The sequence below is a fragment of the Microplitis mediator genome, chromosome 5, assembly GCF_029852145.1.
Source record: "Microplitis mediator isolate UGA2020A chromosome 5, iyMicMedi2.1, whole genome shotgun sequence".
In the NCBI taxonomy this organism is placed as follows: domain Eukaryota; kingdom Metazoa; phylum Arthropoda; class Insecta; order Hymenoptera; family Braconidae; genus Microplitis; species Microplitis mediator.
This window is the reverse complement of record NC_079973.1, coordinates 26,421,820-26,442,726: the sequence shown is the minus strand read 5'-3', so window position 1 is coordinate 26,442,726 and position 20,907 is coordinate 26,421,820. Positions and strand designations below refer to the sequence as shown.

General features: G+C 33.0%; 2 protein-coding genes across 10 annotated transcripts; one reads left to right on the top strand and one right to left on the bottom strand.

Annotated features, from left to right (window-relative positions):
- Positions 1-2,437: 2,437 nt before the first annotated feature.
- LOC130668951 (tRNA (guanine-N(7)-)-methyltransferase) lies at positions 2,438-4,105 on the bottom strand. The gene is made up of 6 exons (XM_057471527.1): positions 3,881-4,105; positions 3,694-3,821; positions 3,428-3,612; positions 3,243-3,356; positions 2,743-2,844; positions 2,438-2,677 (listed from the first exon to the last, which is right to left on the bottom strand). Exons 1-6 carry the CDS (start codon positions 3,967-3,969, stop codon positions 2,543-2,545), a joined length of 753 nt encoding a protein of 250 aa, XP_057327510.1. The 5' UTR covers positions 3,970-4,105; the 3' UTR covers positions 2,438-2,542.
- A 124-nt stretch (positions 4,106-4,229) lies between these two features.
- LOC130668949 (kinase D-interacting substrate of 220 kDa) lies at positions 4,230-19,872 on the top strand. 9 transcript variants are annotated; one of them, XM_057471526.1, is made up of 10 exons: positions 4,230-4,467; positions 4,722-4,785; positions 12,109-12,240; positions 12,339-15,165; positions 15,260-15,422; positions 15,500-16,136; positions 16,420-16,564; positions 16,634-16,758; positions 17,043-17,160; positions 18,642-19,872. In XM_057471526.1, exons 3-10 carry the CDS (start codon positions 12,130-12,132, stop codon positions 19,424-19,426), a joined length of 4,911 nt encoding a protein of 1,636 aa, XP_057327509.1. In that variant the 5' UTR covers positions 4,230-4,467; positions 4,722-4,785; positions 12,109-12,129; the 3' UTR covers positions 19,427-19,872. The 9 variants fall into 9 exon arrangements, with proteins under 9 accessions (XP_057327509.1, XP_057327506.1, XP_057327502.1 ...); XM_057471523.1 differs by having other exon boundaries at positions 4,722-5,229; XM_057471519.1 differs by lacking the exon at positions 17,043-17,160 and adding an exon at positions 9,824-10,793 and having other exon boundaries at positions 18,642-19,001.
- The last annotated feature ends 1,035 nt before the right edge of the window (positions 19,873-20,907 follow it).

The following is a 20,907-nucleotide window of genomic DNA, read 5'->3' as shown; positions in this document are numbered from 1 at the left end:
CATCTAGATAATGTTAAAGATAACTACCAAGTGTTACATAAAATATATTTATTTAAGCGGCAGTAATTTTACTCGCTCAATAGATGGACCAGAAAAACATAATTTATAATTAATCCTCGTAGTTTTAGTCCATAAAACATTTATTTATTTCAAAAATATTTGCCACTGCTTTATAAATACGTGTGCTGGTATGTCAAGTATTTTCTGTTGTACTCAATTATTGTAGTAAACTAATTACTCAGGAGCATCCGTAAATATTACAGTCTTTTATATATGCAACATGAAATACCATCAGATCAACGCCTACGCCGTTAAAATAATCAAGCAGATATTTAAAAAAAATTGATTTAAAGTAAAGTACATTTAAATATGCGTAAATTATTGGAAACCTACCGCCAATTGAATGCCATGTTTTCGATTTGCTTTGACTTAATTAGTTCAATAGCGTTGAGGAAACCATACCCGCAATCACAAAACCATCAAAAGTATACTTTTAAATTAAATTTTATTAGCAACAGGACAAATCAGTAGTAATGGTCGAGTTCTGTCAGACTCTCTGATGTAATCTGGTGAATGCCTGCAGCGTAATACCCCTTCAAGTAATCGGAGCGCTATATAATCCCTAATTAATTATAGAAGATGGTTATTCGAAGTATAATCCTCCAGAGAACCAATCATCCTAGATTATCAATTCCTTCTATTGGCGAATTAATTATTGCGTTGAATTTCGTCTAGTAAATTTTTCCCGTTAATTTAATGCACCCTAGGAACAATATTGAACAATGTCGCGCAAAAATTATCAAAATTATGGTGCAGAATATTGATTGAACTTTTGTACAAGAAACTTTAAACAGATTTCTTGCACAAGAATTCTCCAAGTTTTTGCTCCAGTAACTTGCGCCCTTTTTTACACTTTAGAGTATATATGTATATACTTTCCACCGTATTGTGAATAAAGAGTGACGGAAATATGCTTTGTTTCATTTCTGGAAAAGTTTTTGAGCAATTTTTTATCAAGATTCTTGCTCAAGATTAGCCCTGATTAAAAAAATCGATTGAAAGGGATTTGCAATGTTAAATTCCCATAAGGAGAGAGATTCAAAAATATTCAAGGTATTCAAAAGTATTCAAAAGTACTAAAAAAATTTTTTTTTGAATCCCTTTAAATCGATTTTTTTAATCAGGGAGGTCAATACTCTGGCTCGTTATGTTACTGCATTGATTCTGACAAGTATTGCTGAATGCTTTGCACAAGACTTGTTCAAATCTATTTAAATTTTTCATTGAAAACTTTTAACAACTACGCACAAGATCTTATATCTTTTGCATCAAGTATTTTGTCAAGTACTCTGCTCAAACAACTTGCATAATATCATTGTTACTAGGAAATTAACACGCTGTAATTTTCAAAGAATAATTAAAGCCAGAAATATCAACTTCCTTATTGAAATTCTGATCTCGGCGTACAGAAATATTTAATATTGTAGCTCCATTAATTGTCAGAGAGTAGAGATGACGTTAATGATTGAGGGTGACTTGAATATAGTCAACACGCGAGATAAACTTTCATTTTATCTACCCGTCACGAGATCATTTTTATATTCTTCATGTTCCAATAAATCGTCATGTCGAGCTCGTAATTTTACCATAAATACAAAGTAATAATAAATGTGCAGAACGCGTGATTGTACTGTGCAATTAATCTGATTTAATGTTTAGATAAAACCTACAAATTGATAAAAAAGTATTTGTCTGATGTTATTATATATAATCATGAAGCGAAACTGTTGACAGAAACAGCTCAGAACATAACAATTAATTATAGAAATGGGTCTTGGGTTATTTAAAATTGATGATTTTACTCGTAAACTTGTGAATGTTGATGAGCAAAAAGAGATTTCGAGGAATTTTGGTCTCCATAGATGAGCATGAAACATTAAAAAAATAATTAATAATGACCGAGGATATTTTTGCACCGGAAGCATCTAAAAATATGACGATTGCTCCAGTATTATCAAATTGGGAATCAGTTGGTTGCTGCAAGATGTACCTTAAAATTTATTTTAAAAAATAAACAAAATTAAATAAAAATGTATGAAGTGAAATTTAATAAAATAAACTGATGATTACTCATTATAAAATCTCAAACGATCCTTGAATTACTTCATTTGTGATAACTAATAACAGAGAACATGAAAAAATAAATAGCTATTTGATTTCAACTTGGAATATTATATTACACATTAAATTTAATTAAATTGGAAGATCCTTTAGCTCCAGGGATATTACTTCCATGAATGTTTTCAAACGAACTGTAAATAAAAAGTTGAGCAAAGAGATATTACGTCCGCTACATCAAACGTAAATATAATTTGAATATTATTATTTTTAAAGTTGCAACTGAGCAGTTTACTTAAAAAAAAAAAATTTATTATCGTTATTTGATATAAAATGTTGATCAACACAAGATACAATTAAATTTTCAGTTAAAATAATATATTAATGTTGAATACAAAAGAACGAAAAAAATCAATAGCCAAAGCTATCTTTTATCATCAGGTACGTATTTGTCGGGTATACGTCGAAACACAGCCAAAAATTTGTCTCCCTTATTCCTCGTGACTTTCTGACCTTCTTCGGTACTTTCATAGAGTTTCGGGACAATTGGATCCGTCTCCTGTTACACAAAAAAAATCAATACAACTTCTGGTGTATAAATAAATATAACACGGATAAACTTACCAATTCATCACCTAAAATTCTCTCGAACAAAGGGTGGTCTTCAAAATGCTTAACCATCCATTCGTGTAGATCTTTTACGTCCGTCATTGTATACACTATCGCCTAAAAGGTTTCATTGTTAATAAATAATAACTCATCTATTAAGGGTGTGTGAATCGCGTTCGAATTATTCGTAACTTTTCAAATTATTCGATTTGAATCGACAAAATTCTGATCAGCTTTTAAATATTCAATTTTTATTTAACGGAGAGCTGAGGGCGTCTTCACAAATACACTCCGGAAGAGAAACATGCAACTGCGTCTACAAATATCCTCTGGTCAAACCAGAGAAAAAATTCGACATTATCCTAAAATCCTCTGGTTTTAATTAAACCACGTGACTTTCCAAGTATTAAACACCTGGATAAATATTTATCAATCTCTAGAGTGTATTTCTGAACACGCCCTTAGTTTTTAACTATTCGCTCGCCTCAACATCTATCATCTATACATTTATTCACCTGTTCAGCTAAAATGTATGCGTACTCAGCTAATAGTGTGTTGTTGATAATCCTCCACTTGTGTTTAGCTTTTTTAAAGTGAGGGTCTGGATACAGAAAGAAAATTTTTTTCAGCTGTAATGTAAACGTTTATAAATTACCACTTGGTTCAGACAGAAATAAAATTTATATAAATAATTGAATACCTGTCCTTTGTTGAAGTAATTTGGCAAATACTTCATAGCATTTGTCCTCAAACAAGCAATATTTTTATATTGACCTGGATATTGGGATCTCAAGGCAGCGATCCTGTCCATGACATAGTCAGACACTTTTATTCTGATCTCCATACCCAGTATCAAATTGTCCGGAAACATTCCCGATAGCGTAACTTAATTTAGTCCAAAAAAACAGATCCATTTAATATTATTGTCTGATAAAAAATAATATGTTTTCTATAATTCAATTTTACCCAGCAATCCGCCGTAACCGCAGCCAATATCCGCAAACTCAACTTTATGTTTCTGTTTGTCATCTTGATAATCAGAAAAATAATCCGGATACAATGAACTCCAGTCCATCAACTCGGGTTTTGTGGGACTGAAATAAATTTTTAATTAATTAAAATAATATAATAATTAACCTTAACAATTACTTACTACTCAATACAATGATCAGCAATCGGATTTGAATGTGCGCGTTGCCGATAATATTTTTTCTGAGGCAGAGCGATCATTTTATCCGTCATTATTTATAAATATAAAATAAAAAATATATCAGTATTTAATAACGTAAACAAAACTGACGCTGACGTTGACGTACATAAATTTCTATTTCTATTTCATAAAATCATTTTATCCTCCACGTGGTGGCTCGCGGATCTATACGCCAGCTGATTTTGAATTGTCACGGTGGCGCCAACTGACAGCCAGATTTAAAACTGAAATGGAGTCAATGAAAAACGTATAAAAAATTTCAGCTCAACGGTGACGTGTTTTTTGCATCTACTGCTAGCTTTGTATCAATTGTCCAACAATAAATAATTTTAAGTGTTTTAAATATTATATTAAAATGTAACTGATGTTTATCAATCTTGTATCAGCAATAAACCAGGCCAATAAGGCCTCGGAGTACACTAAGGTTATAAATACATGAAACGTAATATAATACATATATATTATTAATATAAATCAAGTCATCTTGGGTTCTTTTGTCTGATGTGATCAACTATCAACGATTGTTGGAGGTACGGTTTCTGTACTTGATAATTATCGCTATTATTTAATTATTTATCATAAAAAAATTACTTGAGTTATCAAGTAGAATTTTTTTGTCACGTTGATGTGACCTGGACTCAGTACTTTTACTTATAAGTAATTAATAAAACGACTAAATAATTTAATTACTATATCTTATCTTTTAATTATACTTATAATTATAGTAAATTGCTGATGGATTAAATATGAAAATAAAATTACAATGAATTTATTTTATTTGTAGATCGTGCCATGCGATTGATGAACGAATACAATTTGCCAATAATTAATCTGCATACAATCAACTGGTAAGTCTTTAAATCCTCAGTATGTATGTTTGTACATAATAAGTAGACAATTCAATGTTGTACTTAACTATTGATCGTTATACGCATTGATAATTATAATTATACACAAAACTGAAGACCTGATAGCAGTACAATGGGTCATGTCATACGTCATGTCTTTTCGTACTTCCTGGTAGAAAATAATTTTGCTGATAATGTTTATTCCTGTCGTAAGTCTAAGTAGACTTTATTGTTAGTTTTGTTTTTACTGCAGCAAGACCTCAGGTCAATTTTTGTTTTTATTTTAAAAGTAATTGCGTATGTTAATAATTGTATCTAGAGCTTTAGTTGATGTTGGGTAGAGTTACGATTATATTTTTATAATAAATACTTTGAACAATGAGTTCGTTTCCATGGTTATCGGATATCAACTGGTGGCCAACCAATGGATCATCAACAGAGTTGGTAATTTTTTGTGATAATTATAATTTTTCATTCTTATGTTTTATTATTTCGACATGTAGTCTCGTGTAAAGAATCGTGGGATTGCGGTTTTAATCTTATCTCCAGTGTCCTTCATAATACATTAGCGTTATCGATAATCCAATCTTCTGAGCTAAAAAAGATAATTATTTTTATAGTAAAAATAGTATAATTTTGTTAGTACTATATATTTTATCACATAACAAAACCAAATGCATCAGACAAGTTTAATATTTAGTAAACTTACATTAACGTAAATAAATTCACGCTCTACTAATATTGACTTCAAATAATTATACTAAATCTTTAATATGCAGTGCAAATTTGCCGCAATTTCCGCATACTATTAACGTTATCAATGTCCCAATATTGGGAGTTAAAGATGATTAATTATTTTCAAAATTTAAATTATTAAACAAACTTTGTTAGTACTCGATACTTGGTATGATTAATACAATTTTATATTCATCAAAGGATTTGAATATTAATTAATTCAAAATCAACATGAATTCGCATATAATATCCTAACATTAATTCAAAACAAATAGAGTACAAATATCGTTTGTGACAACTGCTCTATTTTTTTAAATTTAATACTCTATTTAAATAAATGAAAAAGTATAAAGAACATTTTCATTTTAAAAATTATTTTATTAAAATTTTTCGTATCTAAAACTGGCCTTGAAGTCGCCGAAAGACGGTACCTCTACTCCGTATAAAATTTTCCGTAATATTTTATTTGCTTTTAACTTGACAGTTATTTGTACTCAGTAAAAATGACATCAATTATTATAAAATAAAATTTTCCACGAGTAAAAATATTTAAATATTATTTTTCGCGCCATTATAAAGTATTAAATAATTTAATGACAGCTAAAAAAATTTCTTCGCCGTAGCGTGTCGATAATATATGCGAAGCTAATCGCACGTCTAATCGTTGCCTTGAATTCGCAAGGACAATTGACACGAAACAGTATAATAGTTGTAGTTGTATTACAATACTCGATCGTGCACTAAAGTATTTTTCTTCATATCACCTGTTTCAACAATGACAGGACACTCACAATGCGCCTTTTGAACGTATTGTTTCGCCAGTTAGAAAATACTAGTTTACGACACACTTTCTCGACGAGAGTGTAGATCAGTTGTAACTTGTCTTCATTTTATATTTTTTTATGATATACTGTTAACATATACACATACATATGGCACATTATCGTTCGGATGTAAGTGTACAAGTGATAAAGTCCGTGCTAGATTTCAAAATGAACTTTGCAAGTACTCTAATTACTCGTGCTGCATAATATTAAGTTACATTAAATAATTTATGTAAAAAATTGAACACAACAAGTCTTGGGACTTTATTACTCATTAAGTTAACCGATGGAATAATAAAAGTATCAACTGATTACTTTTATTTAAACAAGTTTTAAAAGAAAGTGTTATCATTGTAATAATAAATATATATTTTTACCTTCTTGTCCGATTTTCCGCGAGTTTGTAATTAAAATACTGACATTGACTTTTAAAATGTCTCACTTGATTAAAAAAAAAAACCGTTCGAGCAACGTTAAAATTTATAGACAAGTTTCATTACAACCGGATTATAGAAAAAACCAATTTTTTTTCTTCAAAGAAAGGTCTCACGATACTGCTCATCGATTACACGAGGTACTGTTACCATAATAATTAATTATTTTTTTATTAAACTCGATGTGTCATCTGAGAAAATAAATCTATAGCACTATTATTATTTTTTCCCGATTATTTTTTACGTCTTTGCTATCAGTTGGACTTCTGTTAAGTAAAAAGATAATGTATCTGTCGTAGCCAGTACTGCTGGCTGTCAGTTATCAAGCAAAGTCGAATGGTCTTTTTTTTTTTTTTTTATCTATCTTTCGAGTCGTCCAGTGCGGTTAGTCATCTTCAATGCCGCGATGTGTTTTACCTTCCGACTGAATAATATCAGTATTAATCCGTTAACATTCGGTTATTATTTTTTAAATAAATTTATTAAGAAATAAAAACAGACAATAAATTTTTTACTCTGATATTTTAAAAATTTTAATTTACTGTGATATGAAGTAAAGAATAAGAAGCGATTATTTGAATCATGAATTTATTTTAATTGGCAATTAGTATAAAATAATAATTATGAAGGATCTTGTTTGCGAAAACAGTAAAAACGGTACTACGGAAATTAGCTGACGGTAGAGTATAAGAAAAGGAAGAAAAAGATCTAGAGCTATGAATTCCGCGTCGGATATTCAAATTGACCTTTCTGAAGGAACGGGTTTATTGAGTGGTACAAGTAGTCGTTCTTCTTCTGGATCATTTACGTCCTTGATTTTCGGTTCACGATACACTTCTTATGGATCTATTCAAGCTTGTCAGCAAGCACTTCGCTCTTTGTGGAAAAAAAACAAGGTAAACTTTTTTTTTCACAACAAACTCAAGAAAACATTGACTCTTTTTATTCAGTAATTTTATTAATTATCAAAATTATTCATTTTAATTCTGGAATATTTTCAGATTTCACAGAATTATTGCATTTATTCCCACGGCGCGATTTTCAAAAAATTTAAATCGCGGAGTAAGTTCTTTAAATGACAATCATCTAAAAGATTATATATATATTTAAATATTATCACAATAGCGCGCGCAATTCTTATCAGACAAATGAAATTTAAATGACTTTCTTTGAACCGTCACGATCAAGTTCAAAGATGAGGAAAACCCGTCGATTAATTTAAAAAGGCCTGATTAAAATTATCAAAATAATTTAAAATTCTACCTCCCGTAGCTTTTTTCTCCTATAACTCCACTTTAAGGGAAATTTTCTTTACTTTCTCTATCACTCTCGTCGACGAACGATACTATCCTTGTTGCACTTGCGCGGTAAATTTGAACTTTGCCCGCGTTCTTCTCCTAAACAAATAAACATTTTCTAAAAATCAAACGTGGACTACTAGATTATAGAGTAATGCATCAAACCTCGTTCTTATCTTTGCATTTACAAGTTTTGTTGATAGAAAACTTGGACAAAAATTACTGTAGACTCTCCTCATGATAAAAAGACTTTCGATTCAGTGTAGAGTAAACAAAAGCGAATAAACTTCACATTAATTTAATTTTAAAAAATTTTTAATAATTTTTTCCGACTTCTTAAGGCTTAAAATTTTACTGCCAGACGTTATTTTTTTAAAATATATTTTATGGCATTTTGTCAACTGGACTCTGACGTAGACTTTTTTGGCTCTTACTTCACCGTGACCGTCGTTCCATTTTCATTCTGGCATTACTGACATTGTCATACCGCATTTTCACTGAAATGTATGTAAATATATGTATTTTTGTTTATAAATCTATACATGTTTAAATTAATGTACTTGTTGTAGTATCAACATGTAAATAAAAATTATTTAAATTTTACAACCGACAATATGAGGTCATAGTAAACATAACATAAAACAAGATAAGCTAATAAGTAAAATTAACAGTCCATTTAAATAATTAGACTCTTCAAACTCACCGCTGATTACAATTCATCGCGCTACTCAGTGCAAAGCTTGCATATTAAATATTGATTTTCTTTTTATTGATTCTGTAGATCTAATAATAAATAAAATAAAATAGAGCATTCGTATCAACATAAATTCAATAGTTAATGGGATGTCGAAGAATCGTTTGATTGAAATGAATTCTCCACAAAGAAGCTTGTGTTGGATACAAAAAAAAAAAAAAATAAATGATTGCAAATAAACTTGCAACTGTTAGCGAGTTGCGAGCCAGTCAGGAGCACATCTCTAACAATGTGTACACATTGAGAATTACATATTTGTGATCTGTCGCGTATAAATGTTGATCCACAATGTGGGGAAACACCACGAGCACGAGCACAAATATATATATATATATATATATAACTATACATATAACTTTCGGAATATAACTAACAAGATATATATTCCACCGCGTAATACGCGAGTTGAATCTCTTTGAGTTTCATTCGCTCTTGTGTCTCTAGTGCGACAGTATTTTTTTAACTTTTATCAGTATAAATTTTTTTATCTCTAAATTTTTTAAATTACAAGTGATCATTAACGCCTTAGATTTTTTTTTATTGTTAATATATTCGTATATTTATTGTTTATATTTTTAAAATAAATTGACAAATGCAATTATGAAGAAAAACTTTAAAAGTTTGTAAAGAAATTTGAAAATATGTCGACGAGAAATTTGGAGAAGATGTTTAGACTCACCAATTTATCTAGGGTCCGTAAATTTAAAAAAAATAATTTATTTATATAAATTTATTTGTCTGGAATTTAATTGTTTTAATAAAAAATTTTAATTTATCATCCACGGTTGCGTGTCATGTATCAGATGATGCAAGCAATTAATTTTATCTCGGGTGTAATAAAAATTTTATTTGTCTTTAATTTTCTAAGAATAATAAATTCACACAATTTATAATTAATTTACTTTTTAATTTTAATTTTAAGTAATTAAAATAATAATTGGTTTTTTATTGTCAATTAAAGTCGATAACTTGTCGGCAATAATTTTCTCGCAGCTTTACGCCCAAATTAAAACGTGATTCTGAGTGGCGAAGGACAATTTAAAGAAGAGAAGCTTAATGATAAGCTGAATCGAAGGATGCCATGCGGAAGGCTGACAACTCTAGCAGAGAGGTCAAGATTGCGTGCTCAGTTTACCGCATTGACATCGATGACAATGAAGACCAGACTAGAAATAACAAAGAGAGTAAGGAGACGGAGAAAGAAGAAAAGACTTGTTTCAACTCTTTGGTTCAACTCAACGCTAAATCATTGAAAATTGGACACACGTCTCTTGAAATAAAAGATAAAGACATTAAACTGAGCCGACTAGCTCTTCCACTTGACAATAAAGTATCAAAAAATAATGGAGATTCTGAAGTATCGACACTTCAAGTTCCGGATTTCGAAGAATTTTCAGTTCGTGAGCCCACTTCTGAGCTTCCGATTTCTTCAAAAAATTCAGCTACGACGGAATGCCCGTCAGATAATTTGAATATGAACAGTCAAGTGGAACAAGAGGATTGCGAAGCTATGATAGGAATTAGAAATAATAAGCGAAAATCTAGCATCACTAATATGGCCATTAGTTCCAGTATCGCAACGAGTCTTATCGGCGTTTCTTCCCAAGTGCCCCGTAATTTTATAACTAAAGACCCTGAAAGACAATTTCACAGTGCAACCCAGTCAAGAAATTCAATTTGCACAACTATCAGTGACGACATGGGTCCTGATGAAGTCGCCGCAGCTTCAGGTTTACTTTCGTCCAGAAGAAAATCACGACTGCCATTGCTGCGTCTTCATATGCCTCAGCCGCATTCTTGGTCAAATTTCATATCAGGAACCGGCGAAGCCGAGGAATTACGTTCTCATAACAGCAATCATCATCATTATCATTTTCCACATATTCCTGTACCGACAATCACATTCACCGGCGACGGACCCGGTCGCAAGTTCAGCATCGGCATTAGACGTCACTCGCAGACGGTTAGTCCGGGCTATTAACCAACGAAATCATTTGATTGCTACTTTTTATTTTTATTTATTATTTCATATAATTAATATTTTATTTTTCTAAATAAAAACAACAGACATCAGACCTTTGATAAATGTCATTGCATGAGATTTATGTTATTTATATTTATATATACATTAGACTGATTTTAAAAAATTGACTATTTTTTCCGTCACCTCGAAAAATATTTTCCGTACACAAAAAAAAAGATTTTTTGGCGCGAAAAATTTTTACTCGTCCTAAGAAATTTTTTGCACTCTAAATTGGAAGGAAAAATTTTCTTGGGTCGAGAAAAAAACTTTTTGAAGCAAAAAAAAATTTTTGAGGTGAGTCCGAAGAAAATTTTTGTCTTCAAGTCATTCGGCGAAATAATTCTTACGCCAAGAAATTCTTTTTTTCTGTGTATAGTTTTTGGAAAAAAAAATGTCTTTTTTTTTCGTATCAGTCATACACATAAATATATATATATATATATATATTTGTAATCATTAACTTAAGTGTGGCTGTGTAACAATTTAATGTGGCTATCAAGTGTAATTAGTATAATAGTAAAAGGAAAAATATATGAAAAATTGATAGATATTTTTAGATATGAAAAATGAATAGCTAAACCTGATATCACTCGCTTGTTCACCTTCAGTCTACAAGTAAAAGCAACCAAATTGTCTTATCTCCATCAACAGTTGCTGACACGACGAATTATTACAGTAGTTAAATACATAGTAGTCAACGTTACTTTGTTGGTGATATTCCATATACATTCAAATAGGCTAAATACACTTGCTTGTATATATTTATATATATTTATTAATGTCGTAAGTGACATAAAAGGAATAAAAAAACTTAAATCAAAGTCTTTCTCAATTTTACTCGCTGTATAAGTACTCGGTTACTTGCTACCTCATGGAGTAGCGAGTTGTGAAAAATAATCCCAGTCGAAGAGTCAGACAGTTGTAGTTGAGACGTGTAACGGAAAATAGTAGTCGAGAAAATGCAACTCTCAATAATATCCTGGATGAACAGCGTGTCCTCGCTGTACGACTTTACGGCAACATCACAGAGCGTAAGGTTTAATTTTCAAAAATACAAAAAGTTACGACTACGAAAACGACCAACGATACATCTATCAGCTTACATTTATTTATTTTTCTTAATTTTTAATGGCTAGCTCATTAATATTGTGTGCCTTGATAACGCCGTGTGCTATTTATTTTATGGAAATAAAAAAATTCAAATAAATATTTTACAATTTTTTAACTGTGAGCTTTTTATTTTTTATTTCCACAGACTCTCCACCGGTCGGACTCGATGGTGTCGCTGTGCTACCGGCCCCTTGCCACTTACATCACCGAGGACAACCTCATCGCTCTTAGAAACTTTCTTGAGAATAAAAGAGTGCCCATTGATGACCGTGATGAGGTAGATATTATTAATATATATATTTTTTATAAAACAAGAAAATAATAAAAAAGAAATTAATTTCAATGGAATGATTAATTGGTGTATTTTTAAACCAGAATGGCAGTACAGCTCTCATCCTCTCAGCGTCGAAAGGTAAAATCCAATTCGTCCGCGAGCTCATCAATCATGGGGCGGATGTCAATGCCGAAGATGCCGACAACTGGACAGCACTTTTGTGCGCAGCGAAAGAAGGACATACGGACGTGTGCTTGGAACTGCTGGAGCATGGAGCGGATCTCGAGCACAGAGACTTGGGAGGGTGGACCGCTCTCATGTGGGCTTCATACAAAGGCCACACGTCCACGGTAACGTTGCTCCTAACACGGGGTGCTGATGTAAATGCTCACGGAAATTATCACATATCATCATTGCTGTGGGCAGCAGGACGAGGACACACTGAAATAGTCAAGGAGCTTATTGTCAACGGTGCTAAAGTTAACGTCGGTGATAAGTACGGGACAACTGCGCTGATTTGGGCAGCGAGAAAAGGCAGCCTTGAAATAGTCGACACTCTGTTGAGAGCTGGAGCAAATGTTGATACAGCTGGTATGTATTCATGGACGGCACTCATTGTCGCAGCTATCGGCAATTATGTTGATGTGATCACGCTGCTGTTGGAGTACAAACCGAATGTAAATGCACTTGATAAAGACGGGTACACAGCACTAGCAATAGCCTCTCGCGAAGGTTATCACGAGATAGTCTCCGCTCTGCTCAATGCCGGTGCGTACATTAATATCCAAGACCGTGCTGGCGACACAAATTTAATTCACGCTGTTAAAAATGGCCATCGTAATGTCGTCGATGCGCTTTTAAAAAAACACGTTGACGTAAATATTGCTGGTAAAGATAGAAAGACTGCTACGTACATTGCCGTGGAAAAAGGTAATATATCGATATTAAAATTACTATTACAAGCAAATCCTGATCTCGAAATAGCAACAAAAGATGGTGACACGCCGTTATTACGCGCTGTAAGATCACGTAATGGTGATATAGTCCAATTATTATTAGATAAAAATGCCAAAGTTCATGCTACGGATAATAAAGGAGACACGGTGCTGCATATTGCAATGCGAGCCCGTTCAAAAGCAATTGTTGAAATACTTTTAAGGAATCCAAAAAATAGCCAGCTGCTCTATCGTCCCAATAGACAAGGCGAGACGCCTTATAATATTGACTTGAAGCATCCAAAGACTATTTTAGGGCAAGTTTTCGGCGCCCGTCGGCTCAACACTAATGAGGACAACGAAAATATGCTCGGATACGACTTATACAGCAGTGCTCTGGCAGATATTCTCAGCGAGCCCTCTCTCTCGACACCGATCACCGTAGGGCTGTACGCGAAATGGGGATCAGGAAAGTCTTTTTTGCTAAACAAGTTACGCGAAGAGATGAAAAACTTTGCCAAGCAGTGGATCGATCCTGCGTTCCAATTCTCAACACTGCTATTAATCGTCACAATTCATGTCTCTGTACTCGTTGGAGTTACTGTAGGCTTAGCTTTGATGTCGTGGATCATCGGTATTATAGTGGGCGTATCGACACTTACTCTAGTTTACACAGTGCTGGGACTCACGTGGTACTCAAACAATCATTACGATTGGCGTTGGCCGTATAAGTTCAACGTTGGTTTGACGACCAAGCTCAATTCGTTAAGACTATTGCTCCAAGTAATATTTTGTCATCCTCCTGGTAGCCAGACAAATGATGGCCTAACAATACAGCCAATTAAATTTTATTTCACTGATCAAACACGAGTGGGAACAACAGCTGCCGGCGAGAATGCCGTTGTACAAATGGTTGGTTCACTGTATGATTCTATTGAAAATGACTTTGGATCACTTGTTACTCGGCTGTATCGAGCCTTCAGACCTAAGCCAGTTAAATCAACCAGCAATTGGAGGTGGAGGCATCTGTGCTGCTTACCCTACATTGTTATATTTGAATTCTGCTTCTTCAGCCTCGTCGTTGGGGTCTCAGTAGTCACCATATACTTTGTCGATAGTTACAATAATATCGAAACTATAAAACCATTCACAGCCCACATTATTATGATAACTGTGGCGCTGCTACTAGCCTTCAATGTCATTGCCAATTTGTACACATGGAGCCGAACATTCAGGGCATTGATATTCTCGCAAAGACGACATTTGCAAAGGAGTATCGCCAAGTTGGACACACTAAAGAGCGAAGGATTTATACAGACGCTGAAGTACGAAGTTACTTTGATGATTGAAATGGTCAAGTGCCTGGATAGTTTTACCGCTCAACAAAGTAGACTCGTATTAATAGTTGATGGACTAGACAGCTGCGAGCAAGACAAAGTGCTGCTCGTTCTTGACGCAATGCAAGCACTTTTTCTCGACAACGGCTGCCCGTTTATTATAATCCTCGCGATAGACCCCCACATTATTTCAAAAGCCGTGGAAGTTAACAGCCGGCGACTGTTTACCGAATCTAATATCGGAGGTCATGATTATTTACGGAATATGGTCCATGTGCCTTTCTATCTACAGAACAGCGGACTGCGTAAGGTCAAAATTGCACAACAGACTGCGCAGCTTTACAAAAAGGGGACCTGGTATGAGACCGAGGAGAGCGTTAATTACGCGACCACAAGTTCGATACATCATCCGGTATCAAACAGACGTCTGAGCACCGAGTCAAGTGTCATGAATAGCAATGAAAAATTAAAACCACCGAGTCGTAAAGGCAGCAGAAAAATGAGACTGAGCGAGTCAATTGCCAGCAGCATCGGCAGCAACTTGAATCGTTTGGGTGGCGCCCAAGATTTAAACAAAATGCTGCTTACTGATGATTACTTCAGTGACGTTAACCCGCGTAGTATGAGACGTCTGATGAATGTTGTCTATGTTACAGGTAATTATTATTTTACCCTCTCTTGTATATGTAAATTAATATTGATTCAGTTTATGGGTTGTTTGATGTATTAATCAATTCTTTGTGTACACAGGAAGATTATTGAAAGCATTCCAAATTGATTTCAACTGGTATCATTTAGCCAGCTGGATCAATATTACCGAACAATGGCCTTTCCGCACATCCTGGATTATTCATCATTATGACAAAGGTGACGAGTGTGATGACACAACGCCTCTGAAAGTTGTATATGATAAGTAAGCAATTAAATTTATTTAGTTTGAAATAAATAACAAGAAATTAAATATCCAGCGTAATAATTTGCTGATTACAGAGTGCGGCCGCAAATACCAACGCTGAAAGAAGTTCAACCGCTTCTGGAAATAGACAGAGATGAGCGTAAACTCGACGCATTTCTTGGCGTTCATCGTAACGATCTCCTTGTCAGTGACATGAAAATATTCCTGCCGTTTACGATAAATCTTGATCCGTATATTAAGAAAAAAATAAAAGAAGAACAGCAGAGCATGGAGGATGACGGAAGTATGGCGATGTACAAAAATCCGTGGCAGAAAAGTGTCATAGAACCGCCCTGGGGAAATAGGACTAATTTATCTAATCGTCATGCTAAGCTCACTAAGACCCCAAGCTTACAGGGATCAGTGTATCCTCCTCCAGCTCCTATAATACCCTGGCAAGTTCCTACGATGGCTTATGACTGGACTCAAACCCCCTGGATGTCGATGCCGCCGGTCGAGCTGATAAATAAATCATTATCTGCTACTACAACTTTGCCCACGGACATTCTTGAGTTAAAATTATCGAGTTTGTCTGTTAATAGTGTTTGTGATCTCTTGTCTAAAGTTGATGAACTAAATCCAAATAATATTGAGTCTTATAAAAATATTGTTAGAGAAAATAATATCACGGGCAAAGTTTTGTTGCACTGTGATTTGGCTGAATTGAAGGAGGTAAAATATTTTAATATTTAAGATAAAAGACCCAGTACCCGATCAGGTACTGGGTCTCTTGCCTTAGACGAAAAATAAAAAATTAAGATGAGACCCAGTATCCGATCAGGGAACTAGTACCCGATTATTTCATGGATTTGTATATCTATATGTACTAAATTTGACTAAATATAAATTTACATATACACGGAGTGATCGAGTACTAGTTCTCTGATCAGGTACTGAGTTTTTTTATCTTATTAATGATTATAATTATGATTTATCATTTTTATTTTAACTTCAGGTACTCAAAATGACATTCGGTGATTGGGAATTATTCCGTATGGTAATTGTGTCATTACGCGAGCAAGAACGAACGTCATTTACAACCTGTGAAGAAGGTCCGCGTAGTGTCCGTTTTACAGTCCAGCCGGAAATAAATCGCAAAGGTATAAAAATATTTTTAAGAAATTATACTTAATGTGAAAATTATTTATAAGTATAATAAATATTTATAGATGTCAGAGAAACTCAAGTTAATAACCCGAGAGTTCTCACGCATGTAGATAAAGAAAAATCTATCAGCCGAACAGATGGACCACCAAGACGCGATTCTACAAAACACTCGATTATGGAAAAGCAGGTAAGAATTTAAAAATTAAAAAGAAAATAACAATTTGAATAAATAAAATATGAGTTTTTCATTCATTCCCACTATTTGTCATGCGCACATTTACATTTATTGCGGAACCAGTTTCAGGTAAAAAAAAAAAAATATCACCCTCATCCTCTAATTTATAATTTTGTAATTTAAATAAATTATTTTCAATAATAAGTTTCCATAATGCATGAAATTACGTTTAAATAAATGAAATTTACATAAATATTTTAATAATACGCATGTCATAAAAGTATTTGGCGTAATAGGTGACTCTAGAAGAGCAGATGATTTGCGGAGCCCTTCAAACTTTGAATGAAGAAGCGTGTGAGGATGTACTGAACGTACCATCGCCCAGCGTAGTGCCACCACCAGACTCACTTCCAGGTGAGCCTACTTCTCTTCCACTTTCACTGCCTATGGTTATAGTCGAAGAACCACCGAAGTCTGACCAAAGCCCTGACATCAACAACGACTATGCCACACACTTCTAGTCAGATCATGCGATAATATCACAATTAAATAGCGAACCAGCCAGCTCACATTAGCTTCCGTTGATTGTCTCTCAAATTGCTTATTTTGCGGCTGATATTTTTATATATATTTAAATAAATAATTGCTTGTACACAAAGCATTTAATCAAAATCAAAACCTAGATCTTAAAGAATATAAATATCATTTATTTAAATTATTTACTGATGACTATGTCTGAGGCTAATTAATCAAATGTTTGATTATATTTTACTCTTCTCCAATCAAAATAAATATAAACAATTATAGTATTAGTTTTATAAGTATTAAGACGTGTGAATTGATAATGAGCATTAAATAATTATTGTAGTATAAATCAACTTTTGTAAATATTTTTTTTTCACGTGTTGTCACTCAGTTTACTTACTTACTATTATTATTATCATTATCATTGTTACCTCAAAGATTATAAAAATTAAAAATAATTATTATATTATTTTTACTTATGAATAAATGGGCGTGGACACGTCGATAAAATCCTATTGGAAAATTACTTGTACATTATACTGTGAAGTAATGGATAAAAAAAATAAATAAACGTTCGTATGACTTTGTTATGAAAAAAAAAATTTAATAAATAAATAGATAGAGTTAATACTGTAAAGAATGTGGGAGTAAATTCGGAGTGAAGGGAGCAGATGACTGTTTTTTTATTTAATCCCCCGAGTGAAATTAACTCCGAAGGAGAGTTTATTTCGATAGTAAAACTCTAGATCTGAGTGAATGTGGATTTAAATAAAATCTAGATCACTCCGTACTTGGAGTAGTCTTTTTAAAAACTCTGAGTGACCGAATTAATTCGAATTCAAATCAGTCCTGATTTTTTACAGTGTAAAGTTGATGTAAAACTGTGATAAGAAGTATGCGGCTATTGCCGGTTAAATAATAATTTCATTATTTTAAAATCGATGCAGAAAATAAATAAATGGATCTCATTACTTTATTTTTGTTATTACACCAGCAATGATTATTAGATTAGTCATAATTTTCTGCATCATCAGTTACATTATTGGATATTGTTAAACTTTATTGATGGCAATAAACGGTTACATAAAAAAAAAAAAATAATAATTAATTTGTATGATTTTATTTGGTTTTATTTAAAAATTTGTGTGCTTATTAGATTATTTATATAAATATATATAAGTAACGCTTGTGCTTTATTAATTTTTACAGATGTCAGGGTAGGTCTTATCAGACACCGTAGCGAGATTACTCGGTAGCTTATTACAGACAATGCTAGTTAATTAAACACTTGAAAAAAAAAAACCATTACACGTAGAATAGTTATAAATATACAGAGTGGAAAAAAATTTTATTGGAGAATTATTTTCTAGGTGGGCGAGCACGGTCAGTCAGTGTCACCACAGCCCCCGACACAGACTACGTCCTGCTGCAACCGTCTCCTATTTACCACTGGGTCCCCGTACCCGACGAGCCCGAAAGCTCAGACGACAGTTCTCAGGGTTCGACGACCCAATTGCATCGATCAAGTTCACAGCGAAGTGTCACCTCTCAACGAAGCACCAGGTCAACTTATTCTTACAACAATCGCGTGAAGAAGAAGCCACCAACCAGCACTGCCGCCCGTCCAACTTCACTGCGAATTTCACCGACAGCCTCACCGCGACCTGCTTATCGCTCAAAGTCCACTGACGAGTATCCCACCAAGAATGAGGTCCCAGCCAAACAAATTCCGTCATCCGCGCTGCTGGGAAACAATCTCCGACACTCGACACCCACAATAACCGATGAAATAAAAATAATAGTACCGACTGTTCCGACAAATTTAGATAAATTAACAAAACTAAAGGATCGATTGATTGGCACATCATCTAGCCCGTCACTGCACGCATGTGAAAGCGACGATGAGTCGACACCTCTGGTGTCGGAACTTTCTACACCCTCGCACACACAGTCCGACAGTGTTTTCACCCACGCGTTGAGTCCTGAGAGTGACCAGTCGCCTCTTTCTATGAAAAGTCTCCCGCAAACTGGAGAACATGCTATTGACATCCAGTACTGCGATTCTATGAGTCTTGTTATCCATGAGTCAGCAGACGCTAGATCTTTGTCACGACAAAATGCCGAAGAGTGGGACAGTCCAGAGACACCGGTGTAACACCAGTACAATAATTTTATTTTTAAAATTTATTTTTTACATCAATACGTTTGTTAATATCATAAGAATCCAAACTACTGCGCATAAAAGTATTTAAAGGCTTTCAAAATTATACTGGTGATAAGAATAAGATAAGAAACAATAAATCAATGTGCTAAGGGATTAACTAATAAAATACCTTGAGCAATGCACACTGATAATAAGCACATGACGCGTTGATAATTACATTTTTTTTATTTTACTTTAAGTATATAGTTTACTTACACGCTAATTACTTCATGAGTTTGAATGTAGCAGAACGTCAGACAAATTTAAAATTATCCCTGTTGAAAAAAAATAATTTGGAATGATTCAAAACAATTTGAATCGACTAATATATAGATGTACACTTAACATGGAGCAAATCATTTTTCTTAATCAGGGATAAATAAACTGAGTAAATAATTTTTAAAAAATGCACTTATTAATTTGAAAATTTTTTAAATGCGCATTTTTTAAAAATTTTATTTTATTAATTATTTAGACTAATTATTGATAATTTTAAATTTGTCTGAGATCTGCTACATTCACACTCATGTTACTTCAGAGGCTGATTGCAAAACAAAATAAGTTTAAGAAGTTATTGTTCATTACTTGTAGCTAATGCGAATTGATTTTCAATTACGGCAACAGGAATTTAGGCTGGATGAAACTAAGAGTTAATTAGAAAAATGCCTACTCAATAAATAATTTTAATTGTAATTGTAATTGTAATTGTAATTTTAATTATGTTACTGCTGGTTCTTGTTTCATTTAAAAATAAGAATGGTTGGATCTTGGAGAAGCTACTTAAAATATTTGTGATATATAATTTTGTCACGACATTAGAGTGCCTTAATTAAATATAAATAAGTTAACTAACATGTTTTTAATTATTTGTATAAACCCCATTATCCAGTAAATGTAAATTTATATTTTTGAATATTATACTTTAGTTATCAATAGCCAAACATTTGGCGGTCATTTACTTAAAAAAAATTTTTTTCGCGCATGCGCAGATGTAGGCGAGGTTTCCTAGTTTTTTTTTCAACAAATCAATTGTTAAAATATAAAATATAAAAATATGTACATGTAGAAAATTCAAAAAACTACAAGTCCAATTTTTCCAAATATTATTTTTTTATAATTTATCATTTTTAAAAAAATCCAAAAACTTTTAGACGTCGGCTAACCAGTATCTCAACAGCGCGACTTTACATTTGCGCATGCGCCTTTTGGTACTGAAGTTAGCCGCCAATAATTTTTAAATTTTTTGAAAAACGATAAATTATAAAAAAAAAATTGCACCTATAGTTTTTTTAATTTTCTACATGCGGATATTATTGGTTTTTTTTTTTTGTAAACGATTTGTTGAAAAAAAATTTGAAAATTTCAAACTGTCTGCTAACTTCAGAGTCATTGCGCATTAAAATCCGCGCGCAATTTTCAAGTTTCACATTTTT